Here is a 16,809-nt window from a genome sequence, read left to right as displayed (position 1 = left end):
AAAAGGCATACAACCCAGACTCATCTGTCTGCCAGTGCCCATAATATAGGCTTAGGGGAAAGTGGGGTAAATTGAGCAATTTCTTACATTCAGCATCACTCCGTCAAGGGAAATAAAGTATTCTTTCTAACAAAGATATCTACATACTGTATATTTCAGGATGTTGTGTATCCCTGCAATTTATCAGAATTCATGTAAACATTACAGTTTTGAAAACCTAGCTTGTCCTAAAAAACTGTTCTCTTGGTACAATTTACTCCGGGTATGGGGTAAGTTGAGCTGCGGGACAGGGTAAGGTGACGCTGATCTACAAAATTCTGTACTGAATCAAATATTACCACTATTCACTGGACGTTGATTCAACCAGTTTTTGCCCAGTGGGTAACTTTTTAAAACAGTCTATCTTTATTTCCCAAACATATTTTAACACAATCATAATTGCTTTTTTGTCTTTTAAAATTTTTAAGCATATTTTAACACCGGCTTAACACCCAACAAACACGTTGTACTGTTTGAAACACTTTTAATTCATTTGACTTGGTGAACATCAGTTATTCTGCCCTAACTTGCTTACCACTTTTTCCATGTGGCTTCTTCCTTCACACACTCCATGAAATGATGACCTCTTTCTAAATATTTGGTCAAATTATAAATGTTGTGTATGGTTTCCTAGAAACAAGGGTGGCGCTCAACTCACCCCTTGTGCTCAACTTACCCCACTCTCCACCCCACTCATGTGTGATTGAATAATCCATTTATGATTTAAGTAAAATGCTATCACCAATTCATGTATTCACCAATTCAAACCTCATAGACCTGATTTCTCCCAGGAATGACGGGATGGATGCATTTCCTTGAAAATATAGGTCTTCCATAGATTTAGGGCAGTCTAATAATAATAATGCATTGTATTTAAAGTGCCTTTCAAAAAGAAGCAAGACCAATATACAACAAAAGAAAAGAGATAAAAACAAAACTGTGAGTACTGTGAAAGCTAAATGTCTCTTGTGTTCCAGATCTAGGCATTGGATCTAATGCTTAGTGTACACAGGATGTCCACTCTGCATGTGGCTGCCTCCCAGGGTCACTCTGAGGGCCTCAAGACTTCTAGTGGAGAACACAGGTGCCAGCTGCTCCCTCTCACACACACACAGCTCCGTCTTAGCCGAACAGGTACTCTACAGTTAAGTAGAGAGGCACATAAATAGCACATATGTCAAAAATAACTCAGTACTTGTCGAGACACCCAAAAATATAAAGCTTTTCAGTAGATTGAAGAGATATAACAAATATTTAATGGGATTTCAATGGGCAGTTTTTTAATTAAAAATCTATTTAGTTGTGGTCTAGATTTTGGTCTAGATAAAACTTTGAAAGTAACCAATTGGCTCATACAATGTTGCAATCAAATGTACGAGATAATCCAATACAAAAGTTTGGAGGAATAAAATCATTGCAGTCTCATGGTAAAAAGTTAGGTCAAACCTTTACAGTCACGCTTTCAGCCCTCTAAACTTTGGTTTACATGCTTAAGAACAATTATTAAGTTCAATTATGTTTAAACTGGAGGGGCATTTCTTTGGAAACATTTCAGAACAATGCACATGTTCCTTTCTTTTGAAATTGTTAGGATGTTTTTCATATTCCAAACATCAGTAAGCACTGAGAAATTTGCCTAAAAGCTGTGATTCTAAACCATAACAATCTCACATATGGTAGTAGTACTACCACACAAGGTAGTTGTAACGTCTGTGGGTGGTTCATGTCTCTTTGTATAGGCAATGATGGCTGCTGTAACTTGGCTGGCAAACTCATTGGCAGGATTCAAATTTGAACTTATCCTTTCTCCTTGTTTCCTACAAATAGAAACATGTTTCTACTTTTTCATCCCCTGCTTTTTCCACACAAATGCCAGTTGTTTTACTTTCACACAGTACAAAAGTAAACCAACATTTTCCATTTAAAATGATGAAACCAGGGAGTGTGACTGAGTGTCCAGTCTAAAGGGGCAAGTGTCAGTAATATATAGATTCTTCAGTACTTTTGTATACTTTATCCTGTAGTTCTGAAAGTAGTGCCCATGAGCCAAAGGTGGACACTGAAGATTGTGTACTACCTCACATATGTGCAGATATGTGCACCACGTCATTGCTTGCTCTCTCTGCTCTGTTGTGGGTGCAACACGTGCATCTTGCTAGCTGTCAATCTATGATTTAAATAAAATGTAAAAAACAAATAAAACAAAAGAGCTGTCAATCATATGGCGAGGGACTGAAGCTCATTGGTTGAACTCAAATGACTAGGGGGCTGGCCCAAGTGGGAGAACATTTTGGGAAAATGGTGCCGCACAGCTTTCAAACTAGGGATTTCGTGGCTAGTTTAGGTAAGACAGTAATTCTGCTCATAGATTATGCACTTATGAACTACACATTGACACATCCAGCCCAAAGCGGGAGGTTTAAAAAATATTAAGTAGTCGCTAAAATTAAGGAGCATGTCTTTAAATGGCTTCTGGTTTCAAATTCCCATATCCTTGATTGCCATTAATTTTGGCTTGTGGGACCAAAACCCCGGACTGGAGGTTGTGTTTAAAACAGACAGGTGCTGTAGACGGTGACTTTGTGACTGATCTCCTGCAGAAGTTCTTTGATGGACTTCTCCAGATCCACCAACTGGTTGGCCTTGTCTTCCAAAGTCTTCTGGTTGTCCTCATACGACTTCTCTAAATCTAAGTGGGAACCAAAAAAAGAGAGTCATGCTACCGTCAATCAAGGAACAAGATGTGTAGTATCCCTCCACACACCGGTTTTATAATCAGAACATGTGGAATTTCACACAGTGAATAGGCACACCTGAGAAGAGAATGTTTTCAGGGACTGCGTCATTTTATGTTCAACTCTGCAGTGGAAAAAGTGAGTCAACAGGATATGGAGAGCTCATAGGTATTAATAAAGTTATCATGTTTATATTGTATATCCACTAAGCAGGCACCATTGGCTCCCGAGTGGCGCAGTGGTCTAAAGCACTGCATCTCAGAGCTGGTTCGTTTCCAGGCTGTATCACAACCAGCCGCGATTGGGAGTCCCATAGGGCGAATTAAGAATAAATAAGAATGTAAATAAGAATTTGTTCTTAACCGACTAGCCTTGTTAAATAAAGGTTTAAAAGTGTTTGTGATAATGCCTCAACGTGTTGTGAGGACATGTCATGATTGGACCCCAAGGGTGTGTGTTTTAGGTTGTGATTGTACATACACTACATGCAAGGCCCTTTCCAAGCTGTTCTTGATGTGTGTGTGTATAGGAGTATGCATATGTACCTTTCAGCAGCTGCAGCTTGTCACTGGCCTGTAGCAGCAGATCTTTGGCTTCCTGCTGTAGAAGCTCCGCCCTCTTCTTGGCATTGGCCACGCCCCCGGCCTTCTGTGTGATCAGGTCCTCCACGGTGCTGTACTTATCCTTCAGCTCCGAATCCAGGTCCTGTACACACACACACACACACACACACAGTCATATACAAGGTCTGCAATTTATTTTAAGACGGACGAGGCCTGAAAATGAACCACAAACTCTCACATTTGTCCCAATATAACACAGAGTGGATCACACACACCTTTTTGACCTGCTCAGCCACTTTGTTGATGCTCTCTGTGTCTTTTTCAGTTTGTTCAGAGCTGAGTGAGGTGTTCAGTGTCTTCTCTCTGAGCAGCGTGACATCGCGCTCTAACCGCAGCAGCCTCTGGGTGGCGTTGTTCAGCTTGTACTCAGAGTCCACTGTCTCCGACTCCACCTGTTCCAAGATGTAAAGACGGGAACAGGGTTAATTTCTTCGTCTTTACCGTATTAGCTGTCAAGCAAGATACTTTCAAATATTTGAACTGCGCTTTATTTAGTTTCCCCAGTAGAATGGAACCAATGGATTAGTCCCAAAAGTTCAAACTTACTGTGTGCAGTAAAGTGGAGGATGTTGACTTACTGAGGTCAGGAGGTCATTGGTGCCTTTGATGTCAGTGGTGGCCTGTTTGATGGCCTTGGCCGCTGCGCTCTGGGCACGCTCAGCCTCCTCCAGAACCTGCTTCACCATCTCTGCTGTGTCCCTCACGTTTGTCGCCTCTTTACTGTGGGACACACACACACACACACACACACACACACACACACACACACACACACACAGAGGGGGAAAATAAGAAGCACACCAAGCATAACAGTGTGTGTATGTGTGGAGTACCTGGCTTTGCACACTTGCCTCATCTTCTGCGCTCTGTTCAAGGATGATCTAGAGGTGTATGTGTGTGTTACCTGACTCTGCGTGCCTGCTCCAGTAGGCTCTCGGCTCTCTGGATGTCATCGGAGCTCTGGTTAAGGATGGTCTCCACGTGGGCTAGGTCTCCTACTCTCTCCCTGATCTCGTCTGTCAGGGTTTGGAGCTGGGCTGGTGTGGTGGGCATCTGCATGGCCAGCACCTCGTTGGCCACTGCCTCAATGCTCTCCAGGTCCGCTGCATCCTCTAGGGGGCGCCACAGGAGAGACAAGGGTTACGATGGGGGGACTAAGCTCATGAGACATTTATAAGTTACATTCTTCTAGAATCAAATGGGTGAAATTAAAGTAAAACATTTAATTGAAATGGCGATTGAACAGCTGCAGATTGTACCATTAAATAACGGGTAGTAAACAAATGTAGGAGTTAAAGTACGAGGGCTAAGTGGAAGTTGATTGGAGGAGTACACATACGTGTGAGGAAGTCTCTGATCTGTCGGATGAGGCTGCGCAGCTCCTCGTTGCTCTGGTCCACACGCTGCTTGGTACCGTTGGTCTTCAGCAGCACGTTCTGGGCACTCAGCTTAGCCTCATCCGCCTTCACCTTGGCCTCCGACACCTGATCACACACATGCAGGTTAGGAACCAGAGGAGACGTAGTGGGGGGTATTTCTCGTCTAAAGAGAGTTGGTTCATTTGAATTTAAAGTCTCACCATTTTGGCGAGCTTGTCCACTTCCTCCATGGCCGTGAGGATCTCCTGGTCAAAGTCCTTGGCCTTCTGCAAGGCGTTATTGGCCAGGGTGACCAGACCGCCGCACCCTTCGCCACCGCACCTCCTGTTCCCCTCGAAGTCCACACAGCTCAACCCCCCGCACGGAGAGTCCACACACGACGCATCAGCTGGGCTGCCACACGTCTGCAGAGAGAGGACCAGTAGAATGAGAAGAGTTCAACTTGGATGCAAGATCGTGGTTATCTTTTAGGTAAACCTAACATTCTTCCTGACCCACATAAAGAAAGCTTTGATTTAATGTCTTATTTTTGGTGGTTTTATCTCGCAAACTGGGATTAGATTGAGTCCCATCTGTGTCAAACTCAGTCCCACCTCTGTTATGTCAACATCCGCAAGCCAGTGTCAGGCCTCAGATATGGCCTTGCTTGGACTTACCTTCACGTTGAGTTCTGATAGGTCCAGTGTCTCCAGTTGTCCTGCCAGGTCATCCAGTCTCTTGGCGTGTTCTTCCTGCCTCCTGTGGAACTCCTCCCTGGTGTCGTTCATCTTGTCCTCTGTGGCTTGCCGTAAAATGGCAGAGCTCCCCACAGGGTTGCCTGGGCCGCTAGTTGAGGCGTTGGCGCGAGCATCTGCAGCCAGAGACTGCTGGTAGTACTTGGTGACACTGTCTGTCGCTCCTGTCATTACAAAAACAATGTTGAATGTCACAAAGTTGACAAATGGAAGTATAATGGAGATTGACATTGTATATCTCTTCTATATCACAATCCTCAACATGTACCCTTACCCCGAATGTCAGTGTTCTTGATGAGCTCCACTTGGTCCAGCAGATCCTTGACAGTGCGATCCAGCTTCTGGGTGTCCTCTTTGAGTGAGTCCAGTTTGGTGTTGGTGCTGTTGTCATCAGATGATACCTGGGCCAGCGCCTCCTCAGTGAGGTTCAGCTTGTTGCTCATCTTTTCCATTAGATCTCTTAAGAACATAAATATATCACAAAGAAAGAATACAGTACATAATTGGTTTTGATGAGGCTACATTTTTTTTTGCCATTCATGAATATTGTCATTGACCCATTTTGACCCCACTTACGTGGCCTGCTCCAGTAGCTGCTGTATCTCTGACAGTGGCTGTGTAGCCGGGTTCTGGGCCAGGATAGTTCTTATGGCCCCGGCGCTCTGCTCCATGTTATCTATGGTGTGTTTATAGGGTCCGGTGATGCCACTGGCCTTGATGGTGTTCACCTTGTTGACCAGCCTGTGTGTCTGATTGGTCAGCTGGCCCACGACCAGGTCCCAGTCGGCGAAGCACTGGTGGCACCGTTCGCAGTAGGGGAAGGTGCCAGAGTAGCCACGGGTGCAGACGTCACAGCGGGGACCAGACACGCCCTCCACGCACACGCAGTGACCGTTGGCCTTGTGGCACTGCTGCTCGGCAATGCCTCGCGGGTCACAGTCACATGCTGCAAGGCAACAGGAAACCAGTTACTACAATTTTTAATGCATAACTCAACTCACAAAACATCACTTTTTCCACATGAGCATTTTGTTCCATCCTGATCCTGATCAGTCAGTCACCCTCCAAAGGTCCTGAATGGGAGGAAGACATTTCAAACAGCTTGGTGACATCCCATAACAAGGGGACAACAGCCTACACAGCGGTCTTACAAAGCCAGGGAAGTGCTTCTTAGCAGCCCTCCTCTCTCTCGCTACCTCTTCGAAGGACGCATCTGCCTCGTCAGGTCAAATCAAAATCAAATCAAATCAAATTTTATTTGTCACATACACATGGTTAGCAGATGTTAGTGCGAGTGTAGCGAAATGCTTGTGCTTCTAGTTCCGACAATGCAGTAATAACAAGTAATCTAACTAACAATTCCAAAACTACTGTCTTGTACACAGTGTAAGGGGATAAAGAATATGTACATAAGGATATATGAATGAGTGATGGTACAGAGCAGCATAGGCAAGATACAGTAGATGGTATCGAGTACAGTATGTACAAATGAGATGAGTATGTAAACAAAGTGGCATAGTATAGTATAAAGTGGCTAGTGATACATGTATTACATAAGGATACCGTCGATGATATAGAGTACAGTATATACGTATGCATATGAGATGAATAATGTAGGGTAAGTAACATTTATATAAGGTAGCATTGTTTAAAGTGGCTAGTGATATATTTACGTCCTTTCCCATCAATTCCCATTATTAAAGTGGCTGGAGTTGAGTCAGTGTCAGTGTTAGTGGTGGCTGTTTAACAGTCTGATGGCCTTGAGATAGAAGCTGTTTTTCAGTCTCTCGGTCCCAGCTTTGATGCACCTGTACTGACCTCGCCTTCTGGATGATAGCGGGGTGAACAGGCAGTGGCTCGGGTGGTTGATGTCCTTGATGATCTTTATGGCCTTCCTGTGACATCGGGTGGTGTAGGTGTCCTGGAGGGCAGGTAGTTTGCCCCCGGTGATGCGTTGTGCAGACCTCACTACCCTCTGGAGAGCCTTACGGTTGAGGGCGGTGCAGTTGCCATACCAGGCGGTGATACAGCCCGCCAGGATGCTCTCGATTGTGCATCTGTAGAAGTTTGTGAGTGCTTTTGGTGACAAGCCGAATTTCTTCAGCCTCCTGAGGTTGAAGAGGCGCTGCTGCGCCTTCTTCACGATGCTGTCTGTGTGAGTGGACCAATTCAGTTTGTCTGTGATGTGTATGCCGAGGAACTTAAAACTTGCTACCCTCTCCACTACTGTTCCATCGATGTGGATAGGGGGGTGTTCCCTCTGCTGTTTCCTGAAGTCCACAATCATCTCCTTAGTTTTGTTGACGTTGAGTGTGAGGTTATTTTCCTGACACCACACTCCGAGGGCCCTCACCTCCTCCCTGTAGGCCGTCTCATCGTTGTTGGTAATCAAGCCTACCACTGTTGTGTCGTCCGCAAACTTGATGATTGAGTTGGAGGCGTGCGTGGCCACGCAGTCGTGGGTGAACAGGGAGTACAGGAGAGGGCTCAGAACGCACCCTTGTGGGGCCCCAGTGTTGAGGATCAGCGGGGAGGAGATGTTGTTGCCTACCCTCACCACCTGGGGGCGGCCCGTCAGGAAGTCCAGTACCCAGTTGCACAGGGCGGGGTCGAGACCCAGGGTCTCGAGCTTGATGACGAGCTTGGAGGGTACTATGGTGTTGAATGCCGAGCTGTAGTCGATGAACAGCATTCTCACATAGGTATTCCTCTTGTCCAGATGGGTTAGGGCAGTGTGCAGTGTGGTTGAGATTGCATCGTCTGTGGACCTATTTGGGCGGTAAGCAAATTGGATTGGGTCTAGGGTGTCAGGTAGGGTGGAGGTGATATGGTCCTTGACTAGTCTCTCAAAGCACTTCATGATGACGGATGAACACATTTAGTCTATTGGGATCCTCTTAATCTCATTATAAAGTGTGCCACTCGGGAAAGGAAGGGAGCTCCTGTCGCTTTATGGGATTGAACCTTTATGGGTTTATATTCACGTTAATGCTATGTTTGGTGGTGTTCAGCATGGTTAGCACCCTGTTGTAAGCACCTCTTAAATGTGGACTAGCTATCCTAACTCGTCTAATTATATTTGAGACTTTTTCCATTAGAATTCAAATTGTAATATCCCTGTTAATTAATGGTAGAAACTAATATGCCTTGCCATAGCTTCCATTTTTAAATCTACTGGTAAGCCTATGTCTTTCTGGGTGAGTTAAGAGTAGCCAGGTGATGTTTTGACTTTTCCATTTTTGGAATTTCACCTAGTTTAGATGTAGTCTACTTAAGTTCTGGGGAGCCAAAGATCAATGAACTACAGCCAACTACATTACCCTGGTGACTTTAAGCTTACTACAAGCTTTACGCAGAAGCAAGATTTGGAGTGTTGCAATGTCGTTTTTCGTCACAAAAAGGGGCGGCTCCTTGTAATTCGCTCCAGCTGTCGACGTGATTTTTTACTACCTGAAAATTGAGACACGCAGTTTCATTCCTTCCGCAGCCGCCGAGGCATTGTTGTCGCTTGGTTCCTTGATAGCAAGTTTCCCGATAGCGATGGAACTTACATGCATACATCTCCTGTCCCCAAGTTAATATAGTTGGTTCAGAGTTCATTTTGATATTTCAGCCTGCATTTCCTGATCGCGTATGGTGTGGGTGAACAAAATCAACATGCAGACACGTGTGCGAGTGGTCTGGTTAGGCTTACAAGTGTTTTAACGATGCATCTTTCCTATAACGGCAGAAGATGAAACATTCGTTTCCCAAAACACCACGCAGAGAGAACGTTCGCTAAGTGCGTCATTGAGGCGTGTGTTGATACTGATAGGACTGCTCTCAAATCAGCGTTCTCCTTTCCAACCTTACCTTAACATTAGGAATTGCTGGCCTCCGAGGCAGAGTTGCAAAGAAAAAGCCCTATCTCAGACTGGCCAATAAAAAGAAAAGATTAAGATGGGCAAAAGAACACAGACACTGCGCACATAGGAAGATTGGAAAAATGTGTTATGGACAGACAAATGTAAGTTTGTGTTCGGATCACAAAGAAGAACATTTGTGAGATGCAGAAAAAAATGAAACGCGTTCTCTGGAGTGATAAATCACGCTTCACCATCAGGCAGTCGGACAGACAAATCTGGGTTTGGCAGATGCCAGTAGAACGCTACCTGCCCAAATGCATCGTGCCAACTCTAAAGGAGGGAAAATAATGGTCTAGGCCTGTTTTTCATGGTTCGGACTAGGCCGCTTAGTTCCAGTGAAGGGAAATCTTAACGCTATAGCATCCAATGACATTCTAGAAGATTCTGTGCTTCCAACTTTGTGGCAACAGTTTGGGGAAGGCCCTTTCCTGTTTCAGCATGACAATGCCCCCGTGCACAAAGCAAGGTCCATACAGAAATGGTTGTGTCGAAATCGGTGTGGAAGAACTTGACTGCCCCGCACAGGGCCCTGACCTCAACCCCATCAAACACCTTTGGGATGAATTGGAACGCAGACTGCGAGCCAGGCCTAAATGCCCAACATCAGTGCTCAACCTCACTAATGCTCTTGTGGCTGAATGGAAGCGATGTTTCAAAATCTAGTGGAAAGCCTTCCCAGAAGAGCGGAGGCTGTTAAAACAGCAAAGGGGTGACCAACTCCATATGAATGCCAATAATTTTGGAATGAGATGTTCGACGAGCAGGTGTCCTCATACTTTGTCATGAAGTGTATGTATTTAGCTAGGCTAAAGCCTGCTGCCAGCTAGCTTCTACTAGCAAGGGAAGGCTACTCTTCCATATTTTCACAAAATGAAAACACAAAAAATTTAAAATAATCCCATCACCCTCTTGTGAATGGGATCATGCTACCAAAAGGTGTCCGCTACTCCAAAAATCCCATTCCATCCATGTGCACACACGTAGATCAACAGAGTGAAGCTTGTCGTAACCTTTAGGCGGGGCTGGCTGAGTGAATAGGGTGGGATAGAGAAAGGGTGGAAGAGGAATGGAGAAAGAGGGAGATGTTTGCCCACTTCAAAGCCTCAGTGTGGAGCATGTGGAGAACAAAAGGGCCACCCTACAGACTCTGCAAACAACCCTACATGGACAACCTGACATTCGGGGGTCTCTATTTACATTTTTTTATGGGTCTAATAACAAAGACGTAATTTAACGGTAAAAATGAATGACCTTTGAATGTGGCATGAACATGAACACAACCAGTCACGATGCTTTCCCCTGATGCTCAAACAAATCACATAAAGTAGGCTACCTGTGCATGTTTGTCCACTCCAACATAATCCAAACACTGCAATCCATGAACACTCATTTGATGAATGGAAATAAACATCTGTTTACAAAACACCCCAAAAAAGTGCCTAATGACATTCGGCGATTGCCATTGATTAGGCCTACGTAAAATTTTACCTTTTTTGTAGCCTGAAAAGTCAGGACACCTGAAATGGGTCTGAAACTGTCCGGGGGGAAATGGGATTGTTATCCTAACACATACAGTCAATTTACTAGACTAGGCTACAATGTGTAGGCCTATTAGTATGAACTTCACTTCCACCAGTGACGGTGGTAGAAAAATAGGTGGGTAAACTCTGATTGCCGTTCGTTGAATGCTTTGAGTCTTCACAGATTGTGACATAAAACACAACATTTATTTTGTGACATTAATTACATATATGACCGTTATTTGTAATTATTAAGCATTTAACAATTGAATTATGTGGTTAGAGCATTGGGCTAGTAACCAAAGGTTGCTGGATCGAATCCCGGAGCTGACAAGGTAAAAATCTGTCATTCTGCTCCTGAACAAGGCAGTTAACCTACTGTTTCCCGGTAGGCCGTCATTGTAAATAAGAATTTGTTCTTAACTGACTTGCCTAGTTAAATCAAGGGTAAATGTAAAAAAAATACAATAAAAATGTTTTACTTCTTCGCGATCTTGAAAAATGCACTGTAAGTATAACTATATGTAAAATGTCATTGTTTTGCAAAGCACTGAGCGCTCGAAACAGCTGAGCAAGAAATGGAAAATCAGCAGATAAATCGAATGCATTGGAATAAAGGCATTAGTTATTTTTTTTATCAAGGACGTGTCTCAAATAAATGACGAAAATGAGCACGTGCAAAATTAAAATCTAAGTGTTTCAAGGAGCTCAGCTGAGGCTGAAATTTAGCACTACTGAGTGGACAGCAACATGAGCAGGGAGACGGTTTGTGCAGACACATAGAACTAAATGGTTTAAACCGCGAGAGAGCGGTCAGAATGTTAGTTTGATTTGGAAGCTTTTATTTTCATATTTACCACTGTAAAACATATTTACCACTGCATTTTAAACAAATAGGAGAATGGTTAATTTAGCAGTATTTAGAGACCCCCCCACAAAAAAAAGTTTTGTTCCATTTAGTGTAACTAATGACTCATTCAGGGGAGACAAATGCTACTAATGCTACTAATGCTAATGCCAAGTAGCTAATCGGCTGTACCTGCTCCAAAACGCCTGTAACGCCTACAGCTTGTTCTCCATCTTTTTAAACAGTGAGCCGACATGTTTTCAGCACTTTTGTTTCCATGACGGATCAAAACCTGTTTACTCGTGCTCTCTCGTCTCTGCAGCAGACACATAGTGAGCCATACGCAGTATCGAATCGCAATACATAGAATCGTGAGAATCGCAATATATATCGTATCGGCACCTAAGTATCGTGATAATATGGCGAGGTCCATGGCAATTCACAACTAAGTTTTCTGAGAAAATCCTTCACCTCACTTTTCAATAAACAATTTCCAGAATATAGCCGGATCTATGTTGAAATACCTAAACGTGCCTCTTTTCTTTCATTTCTACACCGCATGTTGTACGTTACAGCACAGATAAGATGATTGTGTGCAGGCAAGGGAGGGCATTTCCAGCGTTTTTTGTGACATGGATCCCCCATATGGCTTCTATTCCTCTGCCTAGGCCTAGGGGTGGAGGGGGGCAGAGATGGTTGTAAACAACACCTTCAATGGTCTACAGTTGGAGCAGTCTTTCATCATGGGCCAACACACACACACACACACACACACACACACACACACACACACACACACACACACACACACACACACACACACACACACTGTTTGGGACAAGGCTTTGATGTACAAGGCGCAGTGGACATGGCTCCTACGGAAGTGTATGTAGGTTTTGCAGGAAGCAAACTGCCTTCAAATCACTGCAAAAGCCACACAAATGGCGGGATGGACAACTGTGCAACGTCACACTCCACATTTATAACATACTAACGAACTGCACCATTTAAAGCTAGTTTTATGTCATGTTTAGCTGTTGGGCTGCTCCGGATTGGGGGGAAATCAATACGAGGTGGTCTGACATAGACATCAACAAAACAAAGAAGATGATTGTGGACTTCAGGAAACAGCAGAGGGAGCACCCCCCCTATCCACATCGATGGGACAGTAGTGGAGAGGGTAGTCAGTTTTATGTTCCTCGGCGTACACATCACAGACAAACTGAATTGGTCCACCCACACAGACAGCATCGTGAAGAAGGTGCAGCAGCGCCTCTTCAACCTCAGGAGGCTGAAGAAATTCAGCTTGTCACCAAAAGCACTCACAAACTTTTACAGATGCACAATCGAGAGCATCCTGTCGGGCTGTATCACCGCCTGGTACGACAACTGCTCCGCCCACAACCGTAAGGCTCTCCAGAGGGTAGTGAGGTCTGCACAACGCATCACCGGGGGCAAACTACCTGCCCTCCAGGACACCTACACCACCCGATGTCACAGGAAGGCCATAAAGATCATCAAGGACAACAACCACCCGAGCCACTGCCTGTTCACCCCGCTATCATCCAGAAGGCGAGGTCAGTACAGGTGCATCAAAGCAGGGACCGAGAGACTGAAAAACAGCTTCTATCTCAAGGCCATCAGACTGTTAAACAACCACCACTAACATTGAGTGGCTGCTGCCAACACACTGACTCAACTCCTGCCACTTTAATAATGGGAATTAATGTCAAATATATCACTAGTCACTTTAAATAATGCTACTTAATATAATGTTTACATACCCTACATTATTCATCTCATATGTATATGTATATACTGTACTCTATATCATCTACTGCATCTTTATGTAATACATGTATCACTAGCCACTTTAAACTATGCCACTTTATGTTTATATACCCTACATTACTCATCTCATATGTATGTACTGTACTCGATACCATCTACTGCATCTTGCCTATGCCGTTCTGTACCATCACTCATTCATATCTTTATGTACATATTCTTTATCCCTTTACACTTGTGTGTATAAGGTAGTAGTTTTGGAATTGTTAGGTTAGATTACTCGTTGGTTAATACTGCATTGTCGGAACTAGAAGCACAAGCATTTCGCTACACTCGCATTAACATCTGCTAACCATGTGTATGTGACAAATACATTTTATTTTGATTTTTGATTTGTTTACCAGGATCACTCAGTTGTGCTCTGCCCAGCTGCTGGGGTTGCTGCGGAGAAAGAGTAGGTCAAAGGGGGGTGAGTGTAACTGGTGTGAAATGATTAGCTAGTTAGCGGTGTGCGCTAGTAGCGTTTCAATCGTTGACGTCACACGCTCTGAGACCTTGAAGTATTTGTTTCACTTTCTCTGTAAGGGCCGCAGCTTCGTGGGGGGCTTCGGTGCTTTGTGGGGGGCAGTTGTTGATGTGTTAATAGGGTCCCTGTTCAATCCCAGGTTGGGGCAAGGAGAGGGACTGAACCAACACTGTTACACAGCCTGCCCGAGAAGTTCATTGTTTAAGTCCTATGTTAAAGCCATCAAAGTCATCTCTACACCTTTTGGTTCGATCACTTTTGGTTTGATAATCACTTTCTAATTTCATTGTCAACAATGTATACAAAAGTTTGAAGTAGATTCAACTACCACAGTGGACACTTCAAACAGTGACTGCACATTTCGACTCAAGGGACTAGCCTACATCAGAAGCCAAATCATGTGTCCTTCAGTGGATAATTCAGCAGGCTGCTCTGCTCCATTGATTTATACTCTGTGACAAAGATTCCTTTGTTTTCAGCAGCAGTCACTGTGTTGGACAGCCGTCCCTCCAACAGGACACCCCATCAGAACAAAGGTGCATTGTGGGGCACCGCCGGGATATTGGGAGGCTTAGACAGACCCCCCCCCCCCCCGCCTGTTTGTCATAGAAACACAGCCGCCGGGTGAGAGAGCACATCTGGCCTTAATATTGGCTCCCACAGTAAGGAGAGGATGCAGTGAGTTTCTCCACCATAGCTGAAACTCCTACACATTCCCATGATACGAAGCTAGGGGAATGTGGCTGCCTGTGATACCGTAGTCATTAACACTAAAGGCCTCCTTTGCGTGTGTTGCAATTTAAAATTGTCGGGTTGGAGCTTTCTCACACACAAATGCACATAGACATGCACACGCGCGCACACATACACCTCAGTGTGTGTCAAGATGTAAATTTAGTCAGTGTGGTGTCAGCACGAATAACTGCAATGCTTCTGATTGAGATGTGCCAACTCACCGTTGCATTTCACTTCAGGTTCTCCCCAGAACAGCTCTCTGCACTCCCGACACGTTTTACCCCCAAAGCCAGGCTTACAGGAGCATTGGCCACTCAGCTGTGGACAAAATACATGCATAAATACTAGAAATGTGACCTTCAGGACCCAACAGAAGATGGGTGTGGTCGTGTGAGAACCCACCTCATTGCAGGAAGTCCCAAATGAGTGGTTGGGGTCACAGTCGCAGGCGTCGCAGCCAGTCTTGCTGGCCATGTTCCAGGTGTCGGGGGCACACTGGTCACAGTGCTGACCCACCACATTCGGTAGACACTGGCACTGCCCGCTGCCCAGATCACAGTGGCAGTCACCCACCACCGGGCATGTGGCTGGATTGGTGCCCAGGTGGTTACAAACACACTCTGAGGGAGAGAAGAGATGTTGCTAGCAGGTTAGCAATTGTACAATGACAACGACTTCACCTCACATTGATACGACAAACACATAACAGAAAGAAAGTGAACTTTTTTTACTCACTTCTGCAGTTTTGTGTGAGGGCATCTCCATAGTAACCCAGCTTGCAGCCGTGGCAGCCCTGACCCTCGGTGTGATAGAGACATTTGAGACATTCACCCGTTCTGACATTACAGGACTCCTGATCCAGCATGTCAATGTTGTTGTTGCACTGGCAGGGTTGGCACTGCCCGCCGTTCTCATGGGGGTTTCCATAGTAACCTGGGGCACACTCCTCACATCTGGCACCTGTAGGGGAGAGGGAACAAGAGGGAAAGGGCGAAGGGGGAAAAAAGTGCTTAATAACCCCTTCACCAAAATGATTGTGTCATCACTCACCTCTACAACAACAATCTATTCACCTATCCACACTATCAGAAATAATGACTGCCTATATATTTACTTCCACAATAACATACTGTATGCCAGGGTTGTGTTCAATTCAGAATTTTGGAATTGACTCCCATTCAACTCATGAGCTGAAATTCTAATTGAATTGGCCACACCCCACAGGATGTAGAATTTGAGTTAGCGTGACAGGAAGTATAATTGAATTCAGTGCAATTCAAAGAAATTACAGTCAGTCGTAGAATGTGTTTCATTTAATTTGACATGTCACACTTCCAGATACCAAAAAATATATAACTTTTCTCTGGAAATAATGTTCAAATACTCTTTTAACCTTTGTGCTTAGAATAGCCAATTTTATTTCCATCGACCATTCAATTTGTTTTGCTTTATTTTGAAGGCTTTAGGGTCAACTTGAGGGTTAAACTAATGCACTCTTGTAAATGTAGTATTTTCCCCACAATGAAGCAAATATAAGTGATTCATGAAATATAATAACTTAGAATATTCACATATAGATTTTGTTTTCCTTGATCATTAATTTTAAGTTTGTCCTGAAAATCAACTGTATATGCAATTGTATATGTATGTACAGTACAAAAGTTTGGATACACCTACTCATTCCAGGGTTTTTCTACATTGTAGAATAATAGTGAAGACATCAAAACTATTAAATAACACATGGAATCATCTAGTAACCAAAAAAGCGTTAAACAAATACAAATATATTTACATTTGAGATTCTTCAAAGTAGCCACCCTTTCTTTTCCTTGACGACAGCTTTGCACACTCTTGGCACAACACATCAGCAATGCACAACAGTCAGTAAGCAGTTACACCAGCGGCCCCGGTGGAAATAAATGAGTAATACCAAAAGATTACCTTGACTTGGAAGAGTTCCAGTGTTGTGTTGGAAAGT

General features: G+C 44.2%; 1 protein-coding gene across 1 annotated transcript in view; it reads right to left on the bottom strand.

The window, feature by feature from the left end:
* Positions 1–1,272: 1,272 nt before the first annotated feature.
* Positions 1,273–16,809, bottom strand: part of LOC110524092 (laminin subunit beta-1) — a 36,284-nt gene continuing 20,747 nt past the window's right edge. The window contains exons 21-33 of the mRNA XM_021603425.3: positions 15,567–15,791; positions 15,234–15,451; positions 15,053–15,149; positions 6,087–6,456; positions 5,785–5,969; positions 5,433–5,674; positions 4,977–5,180; positions 4,737–4,881; positions 4,302–4,509; positions 3,976–4,117; positions 3,613–3,789; positions 3,320–3,479; positions 1,273–2,728 (exon numbers count right to left, since the gene is read on the bottom strand). Coding sequence (XP_021459100.2) covers positions 2,589–2,728; positions 3,320–3,479; positions 3,613–3,789; positions 3,976–4,117; positions 4,302–4,509; positions 4,737–4,881; positions 4,977–5,180; positions 5,433–5,674; positions 5,785–5,969; positions 6,087–6,456; positions 15,053–15,149; positions 15,234–15,451; positions 15,567–15,791 — 2,513 coding nt within the window. The 3' untranslated portion in view covers positions 1,273–2,588. The remainder of the gene's footprint in view (positions 2,729–3,319; positions 3,480–3,612; positions 3,790–3,975; positions 4,118–4,301; positions 4,510–4,736; positions 4,882–4,976; positions 5,181–5,432; positions 5,675–5,784; positions 5,970–6,086; positions 6,457–15,052; positions 15,150–15,233; positions 15,452–15,566; positions 15,792–16,809) is intronic.

This window comes from Oncorhynchus mykiss, chromosome 1 (genome assembly GCF_057628025.1).
Source record: "Oncorhynchus mykiss isolate SJ-2025 chromosome 1, ASM5762802v1, whole genome shotgun sequence".
NCBI lineage: Eukaryota > Metazoa > Chordata > Actinopteri > Salmoniformes > Salmonidae > Oncorhynchus > Oncorhynchus mykiss.
The sequence above is the reverse complement of the archived record's forward strand: the minus strand, read 5'-3'. Positions and strand labels throughout refer to the sequence as shown.